Below are 19525 nucleotides of genomic sequence, written 5' to 3'. Positions count from 1 at the left end.
TTGCATAGCCACGGTATTGTTATTGTGGCATTTTTAAAATACCGAGTTTCTCTGTCAAGTCTGCCTGACTTGTGAATTGATACATTTCAGTGAGCTGGATGACTCATTCACTCACACAGCTAACCCCTTTCAGCATTAAGTCTCCTAACTATAAACAAAAATGATTACATTTGTATCTTTTCCTTCCCTCTGCCAGGGAGAAAGGAAGTTTAACCTCTTAAAGACTGGATCTTTTTCTGACACTTGCTTGCAAGTTAAAATCAGTTTTTTTTTTTGCTAGAAAAGTACTTAGAACCCCCAAACATTTTATATATTTTTTTAGCAGAGACCCTACAGAATAAAATGGCGATTGTTGTAATATTTTATGTCACACTGTATTTGCGCAGCAGTCTTTCAAACGCAATGATTAGACTTTAATGAATAAAAAAAAAAAAAAAAACGTAACAGTAAAGTTATCCCAATTTTTTTTTTTTTGTTACACAGAGAATCGTGATCTTTATTCCAAGCTAAAAAATCGTGATTCTCATTTTGGCCAGAATCGTGCAGGTCTAATATACACACACACACACACGCATAGCAGCCCACATTACATTATTATATAGCCATCAAGCAGTGTCTGGCCTACCTGGTGATGACTGGTCCTGGCGCTCTGATCCGATGGCCTGGTCTTTAAAGGGGCAAATCCTTGCGATCCAGAAGTGGTTAAACCTGCAGGAGGACCGGTGTTTTTATCTATTAATGACTTTACTATTGCTTTAGGCCTGGTTCACATGTATGCGGGTTGGTGGTTCACATGTATGCGGGTTGGTGGTTCACATGTATGCGGGTTGGTGGTTCACATGTATGCGGGTTGGCGGCCCACATTTGCACAGGCATAGCAGCCCATTGATTTGAACGGGCTGCTATGCCCTCATTTTCCGCAGAAAAAAGGTGCATGCAGCATTTTTTTAAAATTCAGTGGCCTTGAAATCCATCCTGCTTTTGCACCATGCGACTAACCTGCAGTTCCTGCTCTGGCAAGCTTTCTGCATTTTTTGTATACGTGGGCACGGCATTTAAAAATAAACAGTTTGCGTGTGCAGCAACGGCAGGTAAGTCGCATGGTGCAAAAGAAGGATGGATTTCATGGCCACTGCATTTTTTTAAATTCTGCATGCACCTTTTTTCAGCTGAAAACGCAGGCATAGCAGCTCAAGCCCATTCACATCAATGGGCTGCTATTCCTGTGCAAATGTGGGCCCCCAACCCGCATACATGTGAACCAGGCCTAAAGCAATAGTAAAGTCATTTATAAACAACACCTCCTTCAGGTTTAACCACTTCTTGACCACAAGGATTTGCCCTCTTAATGACCAGGCCATCGGATCGGAGCCGAGCGCCAGGACCAGTTATCACCAGTTAGGCCAGACACTGCTTGATGACCTATTTTAGGCCTGGTTCACAGAGTCTGTACTGACTGACTATATAATAATGTGCAAAAGTGAACCAAAGCCCCTAAATTCAGCAATGAAATTGAAGTGAGGTGGAAATTTAATAATTTAAATTTAATAATAGAATACCGTGATAATACCGTATACCGTGGCAAAACCTTAATCAATTAATCGCAGCATGAAAATCTGATACCGTCACAAGCCTAGTTCTGTGACTTATAGAGGCACATTTAAATCCCCCCCCCCCCCCTTCAAGGGCTTAGCCGGACCTCCCTATGGTGTCTGTCTATGCCCTTGATTCGTTTTTCCCAATTTTGTATTTGGGGGAAGGTGCCGTTATATCCTCTATTTAAATAGGCCCCCACCTCCCCTTTCACCTAATTGCTCTATACATTTTGGCACAAATTTATGAACAAAAATTACTTATTTACAAAATGTTAATATAAAAAGATTTCCTGCTTGTGGGATTGGCTCACCAATTTTCCCAGAAGTCTGCACTAAAATACGTCAAATTTCTGGCATCCCCTGCAACAAAAAACATTTTTGGTGAGATACTCCCCAAAGGAACTTGTCTAAAGGGATGCAGACCCAGCAGCTTTCCTCATCAGAGCCCTGCAGCTGCCACAGCTGATAAATAATTATGAAACCACTCCAACTCAGCACAGAGAAATAAACAGTGATTACTTCAGAATAACAAAAGGTAGGAGCCTGCAACAAGGTTTGGTAAAATCCTTGTAATGTACATAGACCACCCAGAGGGGAATGTTTTTTTCCTCAACAAAAGTGGAGTTACGCTTTAAGTGGAACACAGTTCTTAGGAACTCTATTCTGCGATTCCAGAAATGTCCAAGAACTCCATACTGTACTCATTTTTGTCAAGTGTATTCTTCATTCTTGCTGTTATTTAATAACGTCCTTAATTTGAATGCTGTTAGATTTGTAGCAGTTAAATTGTGCACACGTCCTTTTTGGAGCTCTAAAACATCTAAATAGGAGAAAGTCCATATAGTTGGGTAGCTGGTTCAAGGGGCACTTTACATGGTAAATTTGTTGAATAAGGAGCTCCTGTCAAAAAAGGACCAGTTTTTAAGCATCAATAAGGGTTTTTGTTGAGTTTACTCTTGCAGTGAGGATTGAACTGACTCAGGTTAATGCGGACCTTCACTGCATCTAAGCACCACAAACCAGAAACACTTGTTTTTTCACTTTTAATATTCAAAGCAAACTCCCCCATCCACCCTTGTTTGAATTATTTTGGGGAGAAATCTCTTGGAAAAACACCCCCCTAGCATTTCTGTCCGTGGCCATCTTGAGTAAGGGCAGATGATTCAGGTAACATTTACTTCCTGCCCATAGCTCGAATATGAACTAAAACTCCTCTTCCTCCTCTCCTCCCCTCCTGGGATTTATGACATTTGCCTTGGCAATAACCCAGGAAGTACCTGAAGAAATGTAAAAAAATAAAAAAGTTTAAATCAAGTAAATATGATCTACTTCCCTATTTATGAATGCTAGCAGCATGACGATTAAAACGTATCAATGTTGATTAGGAGAGTAAAGTTCACCTTTAAGCTACTCTAATTTACAAAGGAATTTTGGATGTGCTTTGAACAAAATCCAAAAGCACCACACCACAAAGACACAATGACAGACTTTTTGGGTCTATTCTCCACAGGTTATTTTCAGGGGGGTACCCCCTTGCAATTACAAGTGGCACCCAATATTCTGGATGCACCAAAGGGGGTTTCCTTTTTTCAAAAGCTAAATGTTTTTTTTTCCTTGTCACAAATGTGCTATACAGTATCTCACAAAAGTGAGTACACCCCTCACATTTTTGTAAATATTTTAATATATCTTTTCATGTGACAACACTGAAGAAATGACACTTTTATACCATGTAAAGTAGAGTGTACAGCTTGTATAACAGTGTAAATTTGTTGTCCCCTCAAAATAACACACAGCCACTAATGTCTAAACCACTGGCAACAAAAGCGAGTACACACCTAAGTGGTAATGTCCAAATTGGGCCCAATCAGCCATTTTCCCTCCCCGGTGTCATGTGACTCGTTAGTGTTACAAGGTCTCAGGTGTGAATGGGGAGCCGGTGTGTTAAATTTAGTGTTATCGCTCTCACTCTCTCATACTGGTCACGGGAAGTTCAACATGGCACCTCATGGCAAAGAACTTTGAGGATCTGAAAAAAATAATTGTTGCTCTACATAATGATGGCCTAGGCTATAAGATTGCCAAGACCCTGAAACTGAGCTGCAGCACGGTGGCCAAGGCCATAAAGCGGTTTAACATGACAGGTTCCACTCAGAACAGGCCTCGCCAAGGTCGACCAAAGAAGTTGAGTGCACGTGCTCCGCGTCATATCCAGAGGTTGTCTTTGGGAAATGAACGCATGAGTGCTGCCAGCATTGCTACAGAGGTTAAAGGGGTGGGGAGCTCAGCCTGCCAGTGCTCATACCATATGCCGCACACTGCATCAAATTGGTCTGCATGTTCGTCGTCCCATAAGGAAGCCTCTTCTAAAGATGATGCACAAGAAAGCCCGTAAACAGTATGCTGAACACAAACATACTAAGGACATGGATTACTGGAATCATGTCCTGTGGTCTGATGAGACCAAGATAAAGATATTTAGCTCCAATGGTGTCAAGCGTTTGTGGCAGCAACCAGGTGAGGAGTGCAAAAGACATGTGTGTCTTGCCTACAGTTCAGCATGGTGGTGGGAGTGTCATGGTCTGGGGCTGTAAGAGTGCTGCCAACAATGGAGAGCTACAGTTCATTGAGGGAACCATGAATGCCAACATGTACTGTGACATACCGAAGCAGAGCATGATCCCTTCCCTTCGGAGACTGGGCCGCAGGGCAGTATTCCAACATAACGACCCCAAACACACCTCCAAGATGACCACTGCCTTGCTAAAGAAGCTGAGGGTAAAGGTGATGGACTGGCAAAGCCTCAAGACCTAAACCCTATTGAGCATCATCAAGATCTCTAACATCCACCAGCTCGGTGATGTCATCATGGAGGACTGGAAGAGGACTCCAGTGGCAACCTGTGCAGCTCTGGTGAACTCCATGCCCAAGAGAGTTAGGCAGTGCTCGAAAATAATGGTGGCCAAAGTATTGACACTTTGGGACCAATTTGGAAATTTTAACTTCGGAGTGTACTCACTTTTGTTGCTAGCGGTTTAGAGCAAATTGACACTGTTATACAAGCTGTACACTCACTACTTTACATTGTAGCAAAGTGTAATTTCTTCAGTGTTGTCACATGAAAAGATATAATAAAATATTTACAAAAATGTGAGATACTGTATGTGTCATTTAACTAAAAACAAGGATAGAAGGCTTGGCCAATTTACATAGTCGGTCACCTCTAGAACCTATGATGGACATTTTCATCACTTGTACCTCTCAGAATGTGGTCTACCTCTGCTCAATTGTCCCTGTGTATCCCCTGCCCGGAGTTTCCACTTGGTCCCTGACCTTCCACCGGCTCCCGTGGCCTTCCCTCTCAGTTATGCAACAAGGACACAGACACAGTGAGTCAGCAAGTTTATGCATAGAGGCAGCCATCCACAAGGATTTTAATTTTGATTCATTTTGTGTACTTTTTTGGCTAATTAAAGCTGGTATATAATATAATATCAACTACAAAAAGGTGTCCGATAATATTAAGAAGCAAAATAATATATTCAAACACTAGCAGCGCTAAATAAACAAACTAAGGAATAAAATCCAAAGTCCTTAAATGGGTATTTCCAGGTCATGTGGTGAGTTGGTTAGACGCAATCCTTTTATCACAGGGAGGGTGTGAGGGGTCCTGGCCGTAGCACCTGATTTCCACCACCACTTTGTGCTCCCCCCCCTATTCTTAAAACTCACCAGAGAATGGTGAATCAAGATCCTTCAAGGAATTCCACCACTAGATTCCAACATTGGACACTGGACCACTTTTCCTCTATTTGGCTGTACAATCTCCTCCGTTGCCAACTCCGATGGCAAAGGAACTGGATCCTCCTCGCTCACTCCTGCAAGTCTCCCTCCTAGACTCGGCTTCCTCCTCCGACCGCTGTTCCAGCAGGAGCTCCGCCTCTTCATACACACTCAGGGAGGAGAGAAAGGGGAAGGATATACAGTACATACACACACAGCACAAGGCCGTGTTCACACTACCAGACGGTTCTCAGGACTGCAGTTTCTCTGAGCTCCACAAGGTGGTGACTTCACCTTGAAGTCACCACCTTGTGGAGCTCAGAGAATGTGTATGTACTGTATATCCTTCCCCTTTCTCTCCTCCCTGAGTGTGTATGAAGAGGCGGAGCTCCTGCTGGAACAGCGGTCGGAGGAGGAAGCCGAGTCTAGGAGGGAGACTTGCAGGAGTGAGCGAGGAGGATCCAGTTCCTTTGCCATCGGAGTTGGCAACGGAGGAGATTGTACAGCCAAATAGAGGAAAAGTGGTCCAGTGTCCAATGTTGGAATCTAGTGGTGGAATTCCTTGAAGGATCTTGATTCACCATTCTCTGGTGAGTTTTAAGAATAGGGGGGGGAGCACAAAGTGGTGGTGGAAATCAGGTGCTACGGCCAGGACCCCTCACACCCTCCCTGTGATAAAAGGATTGCGTCTAACCAACTCACCACATGACCTGGAAATACCCATTTAAGGACTTTGGATTTTATTCCTTAGTTTGTTTATTTAGCGCTGCTAGTGTTTGAATATATTATTTTGCTTCTTAATATTATCGGACACCTTTTTGTAGTTGATCTTATCCTTTATAGCAGCTGCTTTGACGTCAAGTCGTTATTATTGATTTTATTCTTGTGCCTTCTTATTGATTTTAGCGCAGGGTGAGTGTATTTATAGGATTTTAATTTTTCATATATTTATCACTCCTTACTGTCCATATAATATAATATATCACCTACCCTGGAGTCGGCTCCTTGTAACTGTATAACTATCCACGATTTCTTCACCTAGGTTTTTCTACCTACAAACCTGTCTCTAAGCGCTCATTTGTTCTACGTGTATTTTGGCAATTGTCAAATGTGGGCCGCACCGTGAGGGCTATGAATGTTACGATAAAAAGGAGCATGTGGCCAGCATTAAGAGGGGATTTCCCAAACATAGCATTTCTTAAAACTATTTAGATTGTAATGATAAAAAAAAAAAAAAAAAAAAAATCGGAGGGTACCATTTTTAATCGGGATTGATGGGTTCACGCCTCATTGAAGGGGCAGCTTCGTGAGAAGTGCGAAATCTCGCGAATGAAGACTCGCTGGGATCCATGTCTTGAAATGCTAAGCGCCTTTTAGATTGAACATAGATTAAGACGTGAATTGCTTTATCAACAATAACGGATGACATTTTGCCTCCTTTGTCACAGCTTATGACTCCTTTGTGTCAGCTCTTTTCTCCTCTTTTGGTTAGTATAAAAAAAAAAAAAAAAACACACATTACAACATCTACTTTAATATCATAATTTATTGTACTTTGATAGAAAACAACTGTATGTGTATTTTCATTTTTATACTTTTATGGTTCATGTTTGCATTTCCATTTTTTGTGTAATCCAATTATCTATTAGGGAGAAATATATTTATGCAGGTAGATTGATTATATACGTGAAGTGAATGGTAATTGAACAACCATTAGAGTTGTTCTTTTTTATGGTTAATTCAGTAGTACGTTAAGTCCATATGCAGCTTGTCCGATGTTTGGAAAGCAGAGACAAACTTCCGGTTTGTCTCTTTGATCCTGGATGTGATGCATAAGGTGTTCACTTCTGATGGCTGGAACACAGTCGAATGACGTGCGCTTCCTGTCATTTAATCTCAGATAACGATAGTTCTGGTTGTAACAGATCTGCTTGTGTCAGTAGTCCATGCCTCTGATGATGTCCTATTGGATGAAACGCGTTAAACGCGTCCTGGACGACACAAGCACGCTATGAGCCAAGGCATTTGATTTTATACTGCTCGTTTACGATATTGTTGTAAGTACAATCTTAATAAAGCTTTTCCAACACATTACGGGCTTCACTATTCATTGCTTTCATTCCATTCTGGTGAGAACGTTTATGTGATTTTATCTACTGGAGTCCTGGGAGGAGATAGAGGATTGTGGCAAGTGATTTCAGTTTGATTTATCCAGTATACAGCTGTTCATCTGTGGTTGGAACTTGCTACCCTTGAGATCCTGTTTGCTGTCTGTCTTTCACTTCCGACCGGTAAGGAGATTGGAGTGTCACTGTGGCGTTTCCACTCACACTGAAGCTGGTGCAGGGTCTCATCTTCACTCCATCTTTCCTCCATGTTCATTATGGACTGTCAATATTAAGAATCTTTTAAGCGCTGCATTATAACTTTTTTTTTTGGTTGGTAACAAATTCATGCTGGCTGATTTTTATATGTGGAATTTCTATATCATCTAAGAGCACGGATATTTTTGTTTACATTTTTTGACACCACCACAAAGATTTTTCTATCTTAATGCATAGAATGCATTAAGATAAAAAAACCTTCTGACTTTACAACACTTTTAATAAAGGAATATAAAATGGTAATTCCGTTGAAACGTAAAAAAAAAAAAAAAGTTTCCAACTGTATCAATGTATTATGAATAGTTTTTACTCTTATGGTAAATGAGATGAAAAGATAAAATGCTAAAAATGTGTAACAGTATTAAGATAGATATCTAAAGAAATAAAAACAAGTAACATATCCCAATTAAGCTGGCTATTTAATAATTTATATACCTAAGAGATTAGGTTACCCACATATACAAATGAAGTTGTATGCTTATAACTGCTATTCAAAATGCTTTACGTATAGAAGAGATAAACCACATAAATCTGTTAAGTTCTTCCAAATACAAATACATGTCCTCAGAATTTTGTTACAAACCTTACAGCCAAAATGGTCCTCTAACTGCACCTTAAGAAGTCCCAGGGATAAACCCACAATAAAAAAATGTAACTCTTATGAGGACCATATAATACTCCACTGTGGTCCTCGTGAAATAGTTAATAGTCTACAAATAAATTACATCAATGCACCAACATGATCCAAATCAAGCAATTTGTCCAGGTAAAGGATCACCAAGGTACGTCCAAACATTGCACATTTCCTACACTAGAACCATCATGTGTCCTGTGTTTTAACTATAAGTGATTGGTAAGTTACTCAGAACCTCTTGTTTAGAATCAATATATTTATCAGTAGTATACCACCATCACCACTAGCTTACATCTTTAAAACTTTGGTTAGCCAGTAAAGTGTTGTGCTGTTACATGTTGTGAGAATGTATATAGTTATTTTCCTAAATTATTTTTTAATGACTTTGAATAGTTGGTTGTTATACAGCTATCTTGTAGTTTTGGTTATTGCACCATCTTTCTGTATTCTTTTCTGTATTCCACACGTTTTGTGATGTACTTCCTCTTCCTTTGCCGACTGTCTTGTGGGGATAAAGAGTCTATGCCTCACATCCAATCTGATCTCATCCGGAACTACATTACCCTGTTTTGAACTGCAAATACTGTCTTTTTATTCATCTACCACATCTCGTTGTCTGCTATACCTCCTGCTCACAATAAAGATCCAAAGATGAAAAAGGTGTTTGGCAAGTTAAGCTATCTGTTGAAGATTGTCCGCGGTGATTGTATCTGCTTATATATGCCAGGCATAGAGGTCTCAGCAAGGAATAAGTCAATATTACAAGCAGCCTAAAAAAACTGGTAAAGTTCAGTGAGCGTACAAAGTAATGTCATGCTGCCCAGGCAGGACAAGATGCAATGGCAAAAAAAGACAGGAACTCAACCAGAGTGGTTGCCCCAGGTGACTTTCCTCCCAATTACAAAAATATTGCCTAAAAAAAATTTTTCTTCAATCTTTTAATCACAATAATCCACCTATTGCACTTCAAGATAGGAAGTCTCAAGATGCAATGGCAGAAGGAAGGAGAAACCCAACCTGAGCAGCACCAAACGACATTCCAGCATTGACTGGAGATTAAAATATTTTCACCTGTGTGATGGCCACAAACCGCTCCAAATAAAAGGTAACCCAAAACATTTATTGGGGACAATACCAGAGCAAAAAGTGGAAGTGAGTGATCACATAGCCACATGTAGAACTTTACTTCCAAACAAAGCATCCACTGATGCTACTATGACCACCTTGTAAAAACTTTCGTTAAAAGTAAAAAAATCGGCGGACCAGATAGGAGCCTTACAGAGCCAAGAGACTGAGGCTTTTTGTTCAAAGGCCCACAGCTTTAGTAAAGCGGGAATCGACAGGGAATTGAAGCTCCTGATGCCTCGAGGCATAAAACCTGGGAAATGACCTGCCAGGTACAATAAGATGTGGTAGCACTGGAAGATAAGTTACCTCTATGAGGACAAGGAATACAGAGTATTTCTAAATAAAGCGGTTGCATTAAGGTAGACTAAGAGCTTGTACAATGGCAAGCCACTGAAGAAAAAGTGTTTTCAGGTGTACCAAAGCGGGCCAAAAGTTGGGAAAATTTAATATCATTCAAATAAGGAGTACACAACTTGAGGCAAAAAAAAAAAAAAAAGGTGGTCAAGGCCTCAGTACCACCCTATCTCTGGACAGGGACACCTTGTAGGAAAAGTTTGGCAGCTCCAACGCCATGCATGCCAAAGTAATAACTACCAGAAAGGCCACCTTTTGCGATGTCAGCAATGGCATTTTTCAGGGGGCTCAATGGGAGGTTTCTGAAGAACTGACAGATCCAAGTTAGGACCCAAATATGCAAGGGAGGATTTAACAGGAAAAAGAGGTCAGTAGCCCCTGGGAAAGGGTGTGAGCCAGCAAATGATTTACTATGAGCCAGCGCAAAAATATTTCATTGGCAAGTAGACATATGCCGGTTTTCGGTAATTCGATATATCGCGGTATTGCATAGCCACGGTATTGTTATTGTGGCATTTTTAAAATACCGAGTTTCTCTGTCAAGTCTGCCTGACTTGTGAATTGATACATTTCAGTGAGCTGGATGACTCATTCACTCACGCCTTTCAGCATTAAGTCTCCTAACTATAAACAAAAATGATTACATTTGTATCTTTTCCTTCCCTCTGCCAGGGAGAAAGGAAGTTTAACCTCTTAAAGACTGGATCTTTTTCTGACACTTGCTGCTTGCAAGTTAAAATCAGTTTTTTTTTGCTAGAAAAGTACTTAGAACCCCCAAACATTTTATATATTTTTTTAGCAGAGACCCTACAGAATAAAATGGCGATTGTTGTAATATTTTATGTCACACTGTATTTGCGCAGCAGTCTTTCAAACGCAATGATTAGACTTTAATGAATAAAAAAAAAAAAAAAAAACGTAACAGTAAAGTTATCCCAATTTTTTTTTTTTGTTACACAGAGAATCGGGATCTTTATTCCAAGCTAAAAAAATCGTGATTCTCATTTTGGCCAGAATCGTGCAGCTCTAATATATATATATATATATATATATATATATATATATATATATATATATATATATATATATATATATATATATATATATATATACATATACATATACACACACACACACACACACACGCATAGCAGCCCACATTACATTATTATATAGCCATCAAGCAGTGTCTGGCCTACCTGGTGATGACTGGTCCTGGCGCTCTGATCCGATGGCCTGGTCTTTAAAGGGGCAAATCCTTGCGATCCAGAAGTGGTTAAACCTGCAGGAGGACCGGTGTTTTTATCTATTAATGACTTTACTATTGCTTTAGGCCTGGTTCACATGTATGCGGGTTGGCGGCCCACATTTGCACAGGCATAGCAGCCCATTGATTTGAACGGGCTGCTATGCCCTCATTTTCCGCAGAAAAAAGGTGCATGCAGCATTTTTTTAAAATTCAGTGGCCTTGAAATCCATCCTGCTTTTGCACCATGCGACTAACCTGCAGTTCCTGCTCTGGCAAGCTTTCTGCATTTTTTGTATACGTGGGCACGGCATTTAAAAATAAACAGTTTGCGTGTGCAGCAACGGCAGGTAAGTCGCATGGTGCAAAAGAAGGATGGATTTCATGGCCACTGCATTTTTTTAAATTCTGCATGCACCTTTTTTCAGCTGAAAACGCAGGCATAGCAGCTCAAGCCCATTCACATCAATGGGCTGCTATGCCTGTGCAAATGTGGGCCCCCAACCCGCATACATGTGAACCACCAACCCGCATACATGTGAACCAGGCCTAAAGCAATAGTAAAGTCATTAATAGATAAAAACACCGGTCCTCCTGCAGGTTTAACCAATTAATGACTTTACTATTGCTTTAGGCCTGGTTCACATGTATGCGGGTTGGCGGCCCACATTTGCACAGGCATAGCAGCCCATTGATGTGAATGGGCTTGAGCTGCTATGCCTGCGTTTTCAGCTGAAAAAGGTGCATGCAGAATTTAAAAAAATGCAGTGGCCATGAAATCCATCCTTCTTTTGCACCATGCGACTTACCTGCCGTTGCTGCACACGCAAACTGTTTTTAAATGCCGTGCCCACGTATACAAAAAATGCAGAAAGCTTGCCAGAGCAGGAACTGCAGGTTAGTCGCATGGTGCAAAAGCAGGATGGATTTCAAGGCCACTGAATTTTAAAAAAATGCTGCATGCACCTTTTTTCTGCGGAAAATGAGGGCATAGCAGCCCATTCAAATCAATGGGCTGCTATGCCTGTGCAAATGTGAACCACCAACCCGCATACATGTGAACCACCAACCCGCATACATGTGAACCAGGCCTAAAGCAATAGTAAAGTAATTTATAAACAACACCTCCTTCAGGTTTAACCACTTCTTGACCACAAGGATTTGCCCTCTTAATGACCAGGCCATCGGATCGGAGCCGAGCGCCAGGACCAGTTATCACCAGTTAGGCCAGACACTGCTTGATGACCTATTTTAGGCCTGGTTCACAGAGTCTGTACTGACTGACTATATAATAATGTGCATAAGTGAACCAAAGCCCCTAAATTCAGCAATGAAATTGAAGTGAGGTGGAAATTTAATAATTTAAATTTAATAATAGTATACCGTGATAATACCGTATACCGTGGCAAAACCTTAATCAATTAATCGCAGCATGAAAATCTGATACCGTCACAAGCCTATTGGCAAGTATTAAGAGATTGAAGTCTTGAGCCCAAGTAAACTAAGAGATGAACTAAAATTATGATATCATTGACTGTGGGAGATCCTTCCCTCCTTCAACGCATGGACTCCATGTCATCAACGCTAGCCAGAGAGATGAATGAAGAATCTGTCCCTCAAAGAGAACGTCTGGATGAAACACGAACTGCAACAGGTATCGGTGAGCAGATGAGTGATGTATAAATATCAAGCCCTTTATGGAAAGTCTAGGGCTCTCAGGATGACCGAGATGCCTTCCAGGTCTATCAGTTGAAGAAGTCTAGAAAGGAGCTTTATGGAGGAAAACATGTACAAGGGGGAATCAATGAGGGGTACGGTTGCATCTGCGATCTGTGAGCTCTAAAACATGCAATGAACTGGTCTACCTTGCAATGATTGGGCAACCATCAGAGTCATGGCAATCGTTCCCCCATCAAAGAAAAATCTGCTTGATAATGCCCAGGAAAAACAGAACTATTCTACTGGATTCAAGCGCAAAAAGCTCTGGAACTCTATCGGCCAGTTTTTGCAGGAAAAGCTTGTCCATGTTAAAGATGTAAAAAAGAAGATGTAAAAGACAGAGCTGGCAACACCAAAACTATTTTGGTTAAAGCAACGTAAATGAGGAAGGCCACAGAAAAAATGTTTTCCTGCCAGTCTTACATTCCAGATATGTGAAAAGCTAAATGGCTAGAACCGGATATTCCACTTGGGAAAATATGCTTTCTAGCTCTTTTGCCTCCTCGTGCATGGTACCACCATGGGGTAATCATATTTTAGTTTCACAAGGTGAACATTCCTTTGCGAGATCCAGTGGATGAATGAGAATAGTTTGGCATGGATCTCCAAACTGTTGTTAATTGATAGCTTGGACTTGAGGCAATTCAGGGAACTAAGAATCCCATCCAGCTAAGGAGGCTTGCGCTGACGATGAGGAACTTACCGTGGGAAGCACAAAGAATCTGCTCTCCTAAAGGCAAAGTTAACCTTTCAAAAAAATATAAAAATGTACATATTTATGAAGGTTAACAAAAAAAAAATTGAATTTTGTTTTTTACTGAAGCCTACAAAGCATTACACCTGGAATCAGCAGATCATGGGTGCAAATTCAAGCTCCTGCACAGCCTTCTCTAGGTTTGTGCCCATATCACCGCACAAGCTTTCAGTTACACATTTAGAGAAACAATGAATGAACTACGAGAGTCTGCTGAGTGGCAGGATCACAGCCTATTCAAACTACAAGTATGTAAGTGCCGTATTTTTTCTATTCACAAGAATCTGTGAATGAAAGATTCAGCTATGTTTGCAGAGCCACGCTGTTTTCAAAAAGTGAGAGTTGGTGTGTATAGAAGAACCCCCAACCACTGTCACAAAGAGGAGCATTGGCGGCAGGGGTGGGTGCATAGGAGAATGTTACATGTTACATCCTAAATATAGGTGTAACATGCTCCTAAAGGTGAACTTCTCTTTTAAACCATTAGTGACAGAAGGCACCACAGCAGAGATGCCTTGGTGTGGAATAGCATTCTGTTTTCCTTGTCAAAGCAGAGACAGAACCCATCCCCACCTGAATAGTATGTCCCTCTGTAGAGTTCTTTTGTTGAAGAGAGCAACGAAAACCACCTGAAACAATTATACCATTTGTCCCAGGACCTGCATATATACATCTGTAAGGATAACCTAGACCAGTGATGGTGAACCTTGGCACCCCAATCCTGGGACCAATCCTGTTTAATTTATTCATAAATGATCTAGAGGAGGGGATATCTAGTACAATCTCAGTATTTGCAGATGACACTAAACTAAGCATGCCAATATCTTCTATGCAGGATGTGGAAACCTTACAAGTGGACCTGAACAAAATTATGGGGTGGGCAACTACATGGCAGATGAGGTTTAATGTTGAAAACTGTAAAGTAATGCACTTGGGTGCCAGAAACCAGAAAGCAAGCTACTCACTAAGGGGGGGGGGGACCTCTGGGTGAGTCTAGGATGGAAAAGGACTTGGGGGTACTGGTAGACAACAGGCTTGGCAGTGGCATGCAATGCCAAGCCGCTGTAAGCAAAGCCAACAGAATACTGGGATGCATAAAAAAGGGGATTAACTCCAGAAATAAAGAGATTATTCTCCCACTCTACAAGACTCTGGTCCGGCCACATCTGGAGTATGCTGTCCAGTTCTGGGCACCGGTCCTCGGAAAGGATGTGCTGGAATTGGAAAGAGTCCAGAGAAGGGCAACAAAAATAATTAGGGGAATGGAGGACATCAGCTATGAGGAAAGACTACAAGCACTGGACTTATTCTCTCTGGAGAAGAGACGATTGAGGGGGGATATGATATCAATGTACAAATACTGTACTGGCGACCCTAGCATAAGGAACAAACTATTCAGAGAAAGGGAATACAATAAGACACGTGGCCACTCACTAAAACTAGAGGAAAGGCGGTTTAACCTTACAGTACGTAGGGGGTTCTTCACTGTAAGTGTGGTAAGGATGTGGAATTCTCTTCCACGTTGTATCAGCAGGGAGCATCGATAGTTTCAAAAAACTATTAGATGGGCACCTTAAAGACCACAACATACAGGGGTATACAATGTACGGATAACAGCAAACACACACATCATAGGTTGAACTGGATGGACGGATGTCTTTTTTCAACCTCACTAACTATGTAACCCCAGATATTTTGAAACTACATTTCCCATGATGCTTATGCACTCTGCAGTGTAGTTGAGCATCATGGGAAATGTAGTTCCAAAACATATGGGGTGCCAAGGTTCGCCATCACTGACCTAGACTTTACATTGTTGCATTTTCAGTTCTTTGTGGAACGAATAAGAAATTTGTTGACCTGGTGTTCAGGATCAGGTCCATACAGATGGGGGGGATGGGACGTATCGGGACACACCAGCTTAGTACCGCAACCCGCGTCTGTGCTTACTAGAGAATTCAAACTGTAAGTTACTATTTTTGTTAATGAAATTAAATTTTACATAATTCTACACCATGATGGCCCCCCTCTTTACTGAGCTATAAGGACCACTTACAGAGCAGAGGAAGGAGTATCCCCACTAGTGGAATACACATAAGAGGAACCACAAGCCCCCTTAAAGCCAGAGGCTGTACCACGCTATAGCAGGAGTGGAGGAAATAAACCAATCCAGGTTTTTCAGGCATGTTTTTTAAATAATTGAGGTGAGCCGCTAGTACACCTATAAGTGTGGTCACTGAAGAGCACCCCTGTTCACTAGGGATGCACCGATCCGACTTTTTTGGTCCCGATCCCGATCTTTTGCTTTGTGAAATCGCCGATCCGAGTCCGATCCGGAAGTACTATTTTGTGAGCTTATAACAAAATAATACTTCCGGATCGGTATCGGCAGATACCTTATAACATTGTGCATTCAAAATCTAAAATGTCATGGGTTTAGTCTATAAGAGGTTAAACTTCCCTCCTCCGGCAGACGGAACGAAAAGATACATTGTATTCATTGTGTTTACTTAACTGGGAGAGTTGAAAGGCATTTGCAGGAGGCTCTTTTTTATTTCTTTGACAGCTGTTCTCTGCTCCCTCACAAGCTATAAAGAGCAAAACCGGATCGGCCCGTGGATCTGTTAATTTTACCGATTCCCCGATCCAGCTATTTTGCCCGTATCTGGGCCGATATCCGATCCGAATATCGGATCGGTGCATCCCTACTGTTCCAAAGGTGGAGGAAGTTAATGGAATAATTAAGGACGTTTAAATATATACAAGGAAACGGGAAATCGTAACCAATAATTGGACACTACAGCACTTTAATTTATTTATTTATTGTTTGGAATACCATACACCAATTAAGCCAGCACTGTAATATATCAGCCGATTTTTTGGACAATATGTATTTGCACCTATATGAAAAATTGGCTATTGGCACAATAACAACCCACCGTTTATTTTGCACATGCAGCACTTTACTTCAATTGGTTCTAATGTATTTATGTGATTTGTTTGCATCAGATAGAAGTTTAACACTTTTATTGATTTGCACCTTAATAAGAATGATGCTATGGATTAATGAATAATAGAATGAATATACTGCACATAAGCACTTTTTCCTAAAAGCACCATTTAGATATTCACAAGAGTGATGTTGTGTATGATTAAATGCTATATTTTATGTTGTTATTTATGAATGAAAATCATATATAACTATAGGTTGATAGATTTATCTGAATTGATTTACCCCCTTGTGTACATCTTTCTAGTAAATTGCTCAGGTACCAGTTTTTGTACTTGCAGCATCAGGGGCACACACTTTATATAAATTTTATTCCCGTGATAGTGCAAGAATCACACCCACAAATATTTTCCCAGTACTATAACCCTACTATACTAGGACTAGAACTTGAGTAAAAACTCTAGAACAACTCAAAAAAGTAATGCCACAAATCTGGTAGAGCTGACCCCTCCCCCAGTGCAAGGTGCAGAAACCATTAATAGAAACAGAAAATGGGAATATTAAAAGGCAAAAGGTTTTTTTATCTTCATGCATTCTATGCATGAAGATAAAAACGCCTTCTGTGTACAGCAGCCCCGCTCAGCCCCCTCTTACCTGAGGCCCATCTTTATCCAGCGATGTTGCAGGAGTGTCTCAGCTGCCCGAGACTTCCCTCCTCATTGGCTGAGACAGCAGTGCGATTGTCAAAGTCAATCAGCCAATAATGAGAAAGGGGGGACAGGGTCGCGGCTCAGTGTCTGAATGGACACAGAGCTGTGGCTGGGCTCGGGTGCCCCCATAGCAAGCTGCTTGCTGTGGAGGCACTCAACAGGAGGGAGGGGCCAGGAGCACAAGAGGGACCCGAGTAGAGGAGTATCTGGGCTGCTCTTTGCAAAACAACTGTACAGAGTAGGTAAGCATAACATTATTTAACAAAAAAAAAAAAAGGACAAGACTTTACAATAATTTTAAAACCCATCTCTGGGCAACACTTAACCCCTCTCCCACCTGTTAAATGCTTGATTTGTTTGGTTTTTTTTTTACCTTCTGAAGCATTCAATATACTCTCATTGGTCTGCTATCCATGTTCCCTGCCAGAGAGATTTGCCAATGCTACTACTCTGCTGCTAAGTTTTCCATGCTGAAAAATCTGACATGATCAAGAATACCCCTGTGTTTACCAAGATGTCCACCTACACACATATACCTTGTTCTTCACTGTGTCTAGTGCCAGGACAATACAGGCAATATGGGTGACTATTCCTTTGGTTGCTTTTTTATTTTGGCACAGCTGCCAGTTTGGTGCCTCTAACTCAGACACAGCAAGACAATGCAAAGGAGGTGAAAATAAAAATGTAGCCAACAGCTGGAAAATGCAGGGCTGCAGGACTCAGTTTACACTATGTAAACTGAAGCAACTTTGCATTGCGTGGACCTGCTTCGACACCAGACTGCTGCTGTCACAACTTTGGGTCATATGACCCAAAATTGGAGTGCTGTGGAAGCCACTATGCTGGTCTAAATGACAGGTATATTTTTACACTCCAGGACCAACCAACTACCCTCATCAGATTCTAGAATAACTGCATTTTCTGAATGTCCTAAGCCTTGGGTTTGGGTCAACTTTAAAAAGTCTCTTACACATATAATAAATACGCACTATGAAGCTCTGATATTCCTCACATAAGTAAAAAGGCATAAATAGGTAATGCATCACTCAAGGAAAACCACCTCCCCTGTGCGTATGGAGCGGGTGCTGGCCCTGCTTGCATCAGGAACACACAGAAGAAAAAAGGCTGGATGGCCGCACTCCAGTATAATCTTTTATTCCATGCATTAAAAACAAAAAAACATACAGCAAATGGTGGTGAACCAACAGGTAACCGCTAACGTGTTTTACTACACCTGGACTGGTGGTTTATCATAGCGTTAGCTATTACCTGTTGGTTCATCACCACTTGCTGTATGGTTTATTGTTTTTACTGCATGGAATAAAAGGGGATTATACTGGAGTGCGCCAACCTTTTTTCTCCTAAAAGTAAAAAGCAGTATAGAATTGCACACAGAATAACTTACTCTATTGCAGGCAGCAAATAATGTTTCCTCAAGGACTCAAAGTAGGGTCCTAAGTTAGCCGTTCCTTCAATGACAAAGACCACATCTGATACAATGCCCCCATTCCCCTGAGTGGCTGCATCCATTGCTGTTCAACTCCACAACCTACAAGAGACAAAGGAAATCATTAGGCACTAAAAAAAGGAAAATCTATACAGTTAACAATTAATTGAGGTTTATTATAGTTCTTAGGAGACAAAATTGTATGACTGACAAAATGTAAGCTCGGCTATCTAAAATTAAAAATGGGATTTTGACTTACCGTAAAATCCATTTCTCCAATGTTTGACAGACACAGCTTCAGATCTTTAAAACCGTTGGGGGGGGGGGGGGGGTATACTGCCCCCTACAGGAATAGGGCACTAGGCACTCAGTTTAGTTATAAGCAGTGTCAGAAGAATTACAACTCCACAGAGGGGTGGGTGCTGTGTCTGTCAATGAACATCAGAGAAATGAATTTTTACGGAACGCCAAAACTCCCATTTTCTTTCGTTCATTGACAGACACAGCTTCAGATCTTTACAACTGCTGGGACGTCCCAAAGAAGTGTTAAACATGATGGGTGGGAACAGCAAAAAAATTCCCAAAGCTAAACAGTAGCCAAACAGTCAACAGGAGCTCAACCAAAACAACTGGAGCAAACCTGAAAAAAAACAAAAGAAAAACCAAATGTACGCTCTCAAAGAGGATCAGGTCCTCTCAACAGCAGCCTGCAAAACCTTGTGGCCAAAAGAAGCATCTGCAGATGCCAACACATCCACTTTATAAAATTTTGTGAAAGTGTACAACCGTTGACCAAGTGGCCGCCTTGCAAACCTGCGTCA

General features: G+C 41.2%; 1 protein-coding gene across 1 annotated transcript in view; it reads right to left on the bottom strand.

Moving 5' to 3' along the window:
* LOC309568693 (mediator of RNA polymerase II transcription subunit 25-like) overlaps positions 1 to 18802 on the bottom strand; it is a 201206-nt gene extending 182404 nt beyond the window's left edge. The window contains exon 1 of the mRNA XM_082274434.1: positions 18663 to 18802. Within this exon, the coding sequence (XP_082130560.1) occupies positions 18663 to 18787 (125 nt within the window). The 5' untranslated portion in view covers positions 18788 to 18802. The remainder of the gene's footprint in view (positions 1 to 18662) is intronic.
* Between the last annotated feature and the right edge of the window lie 723 nt (positions 18803 to 19525).

This window comes from Pelophylax lessonae (assembly GCF_965119305.1).
Source record: "Pelophylax lessonae genome assembly, chromosome: 12".
Classification (NCBI taxonomy): Eukaryota; Metazoa; Chordata; class Amphibia; order Anura; family Ranidae; genus Pelophylax; species Pelophylax lessonae.
Note: the sequence above shows the minus strand (reverse complement) of the source record. Positions and strands in the feature narration are given on the sequence as shown.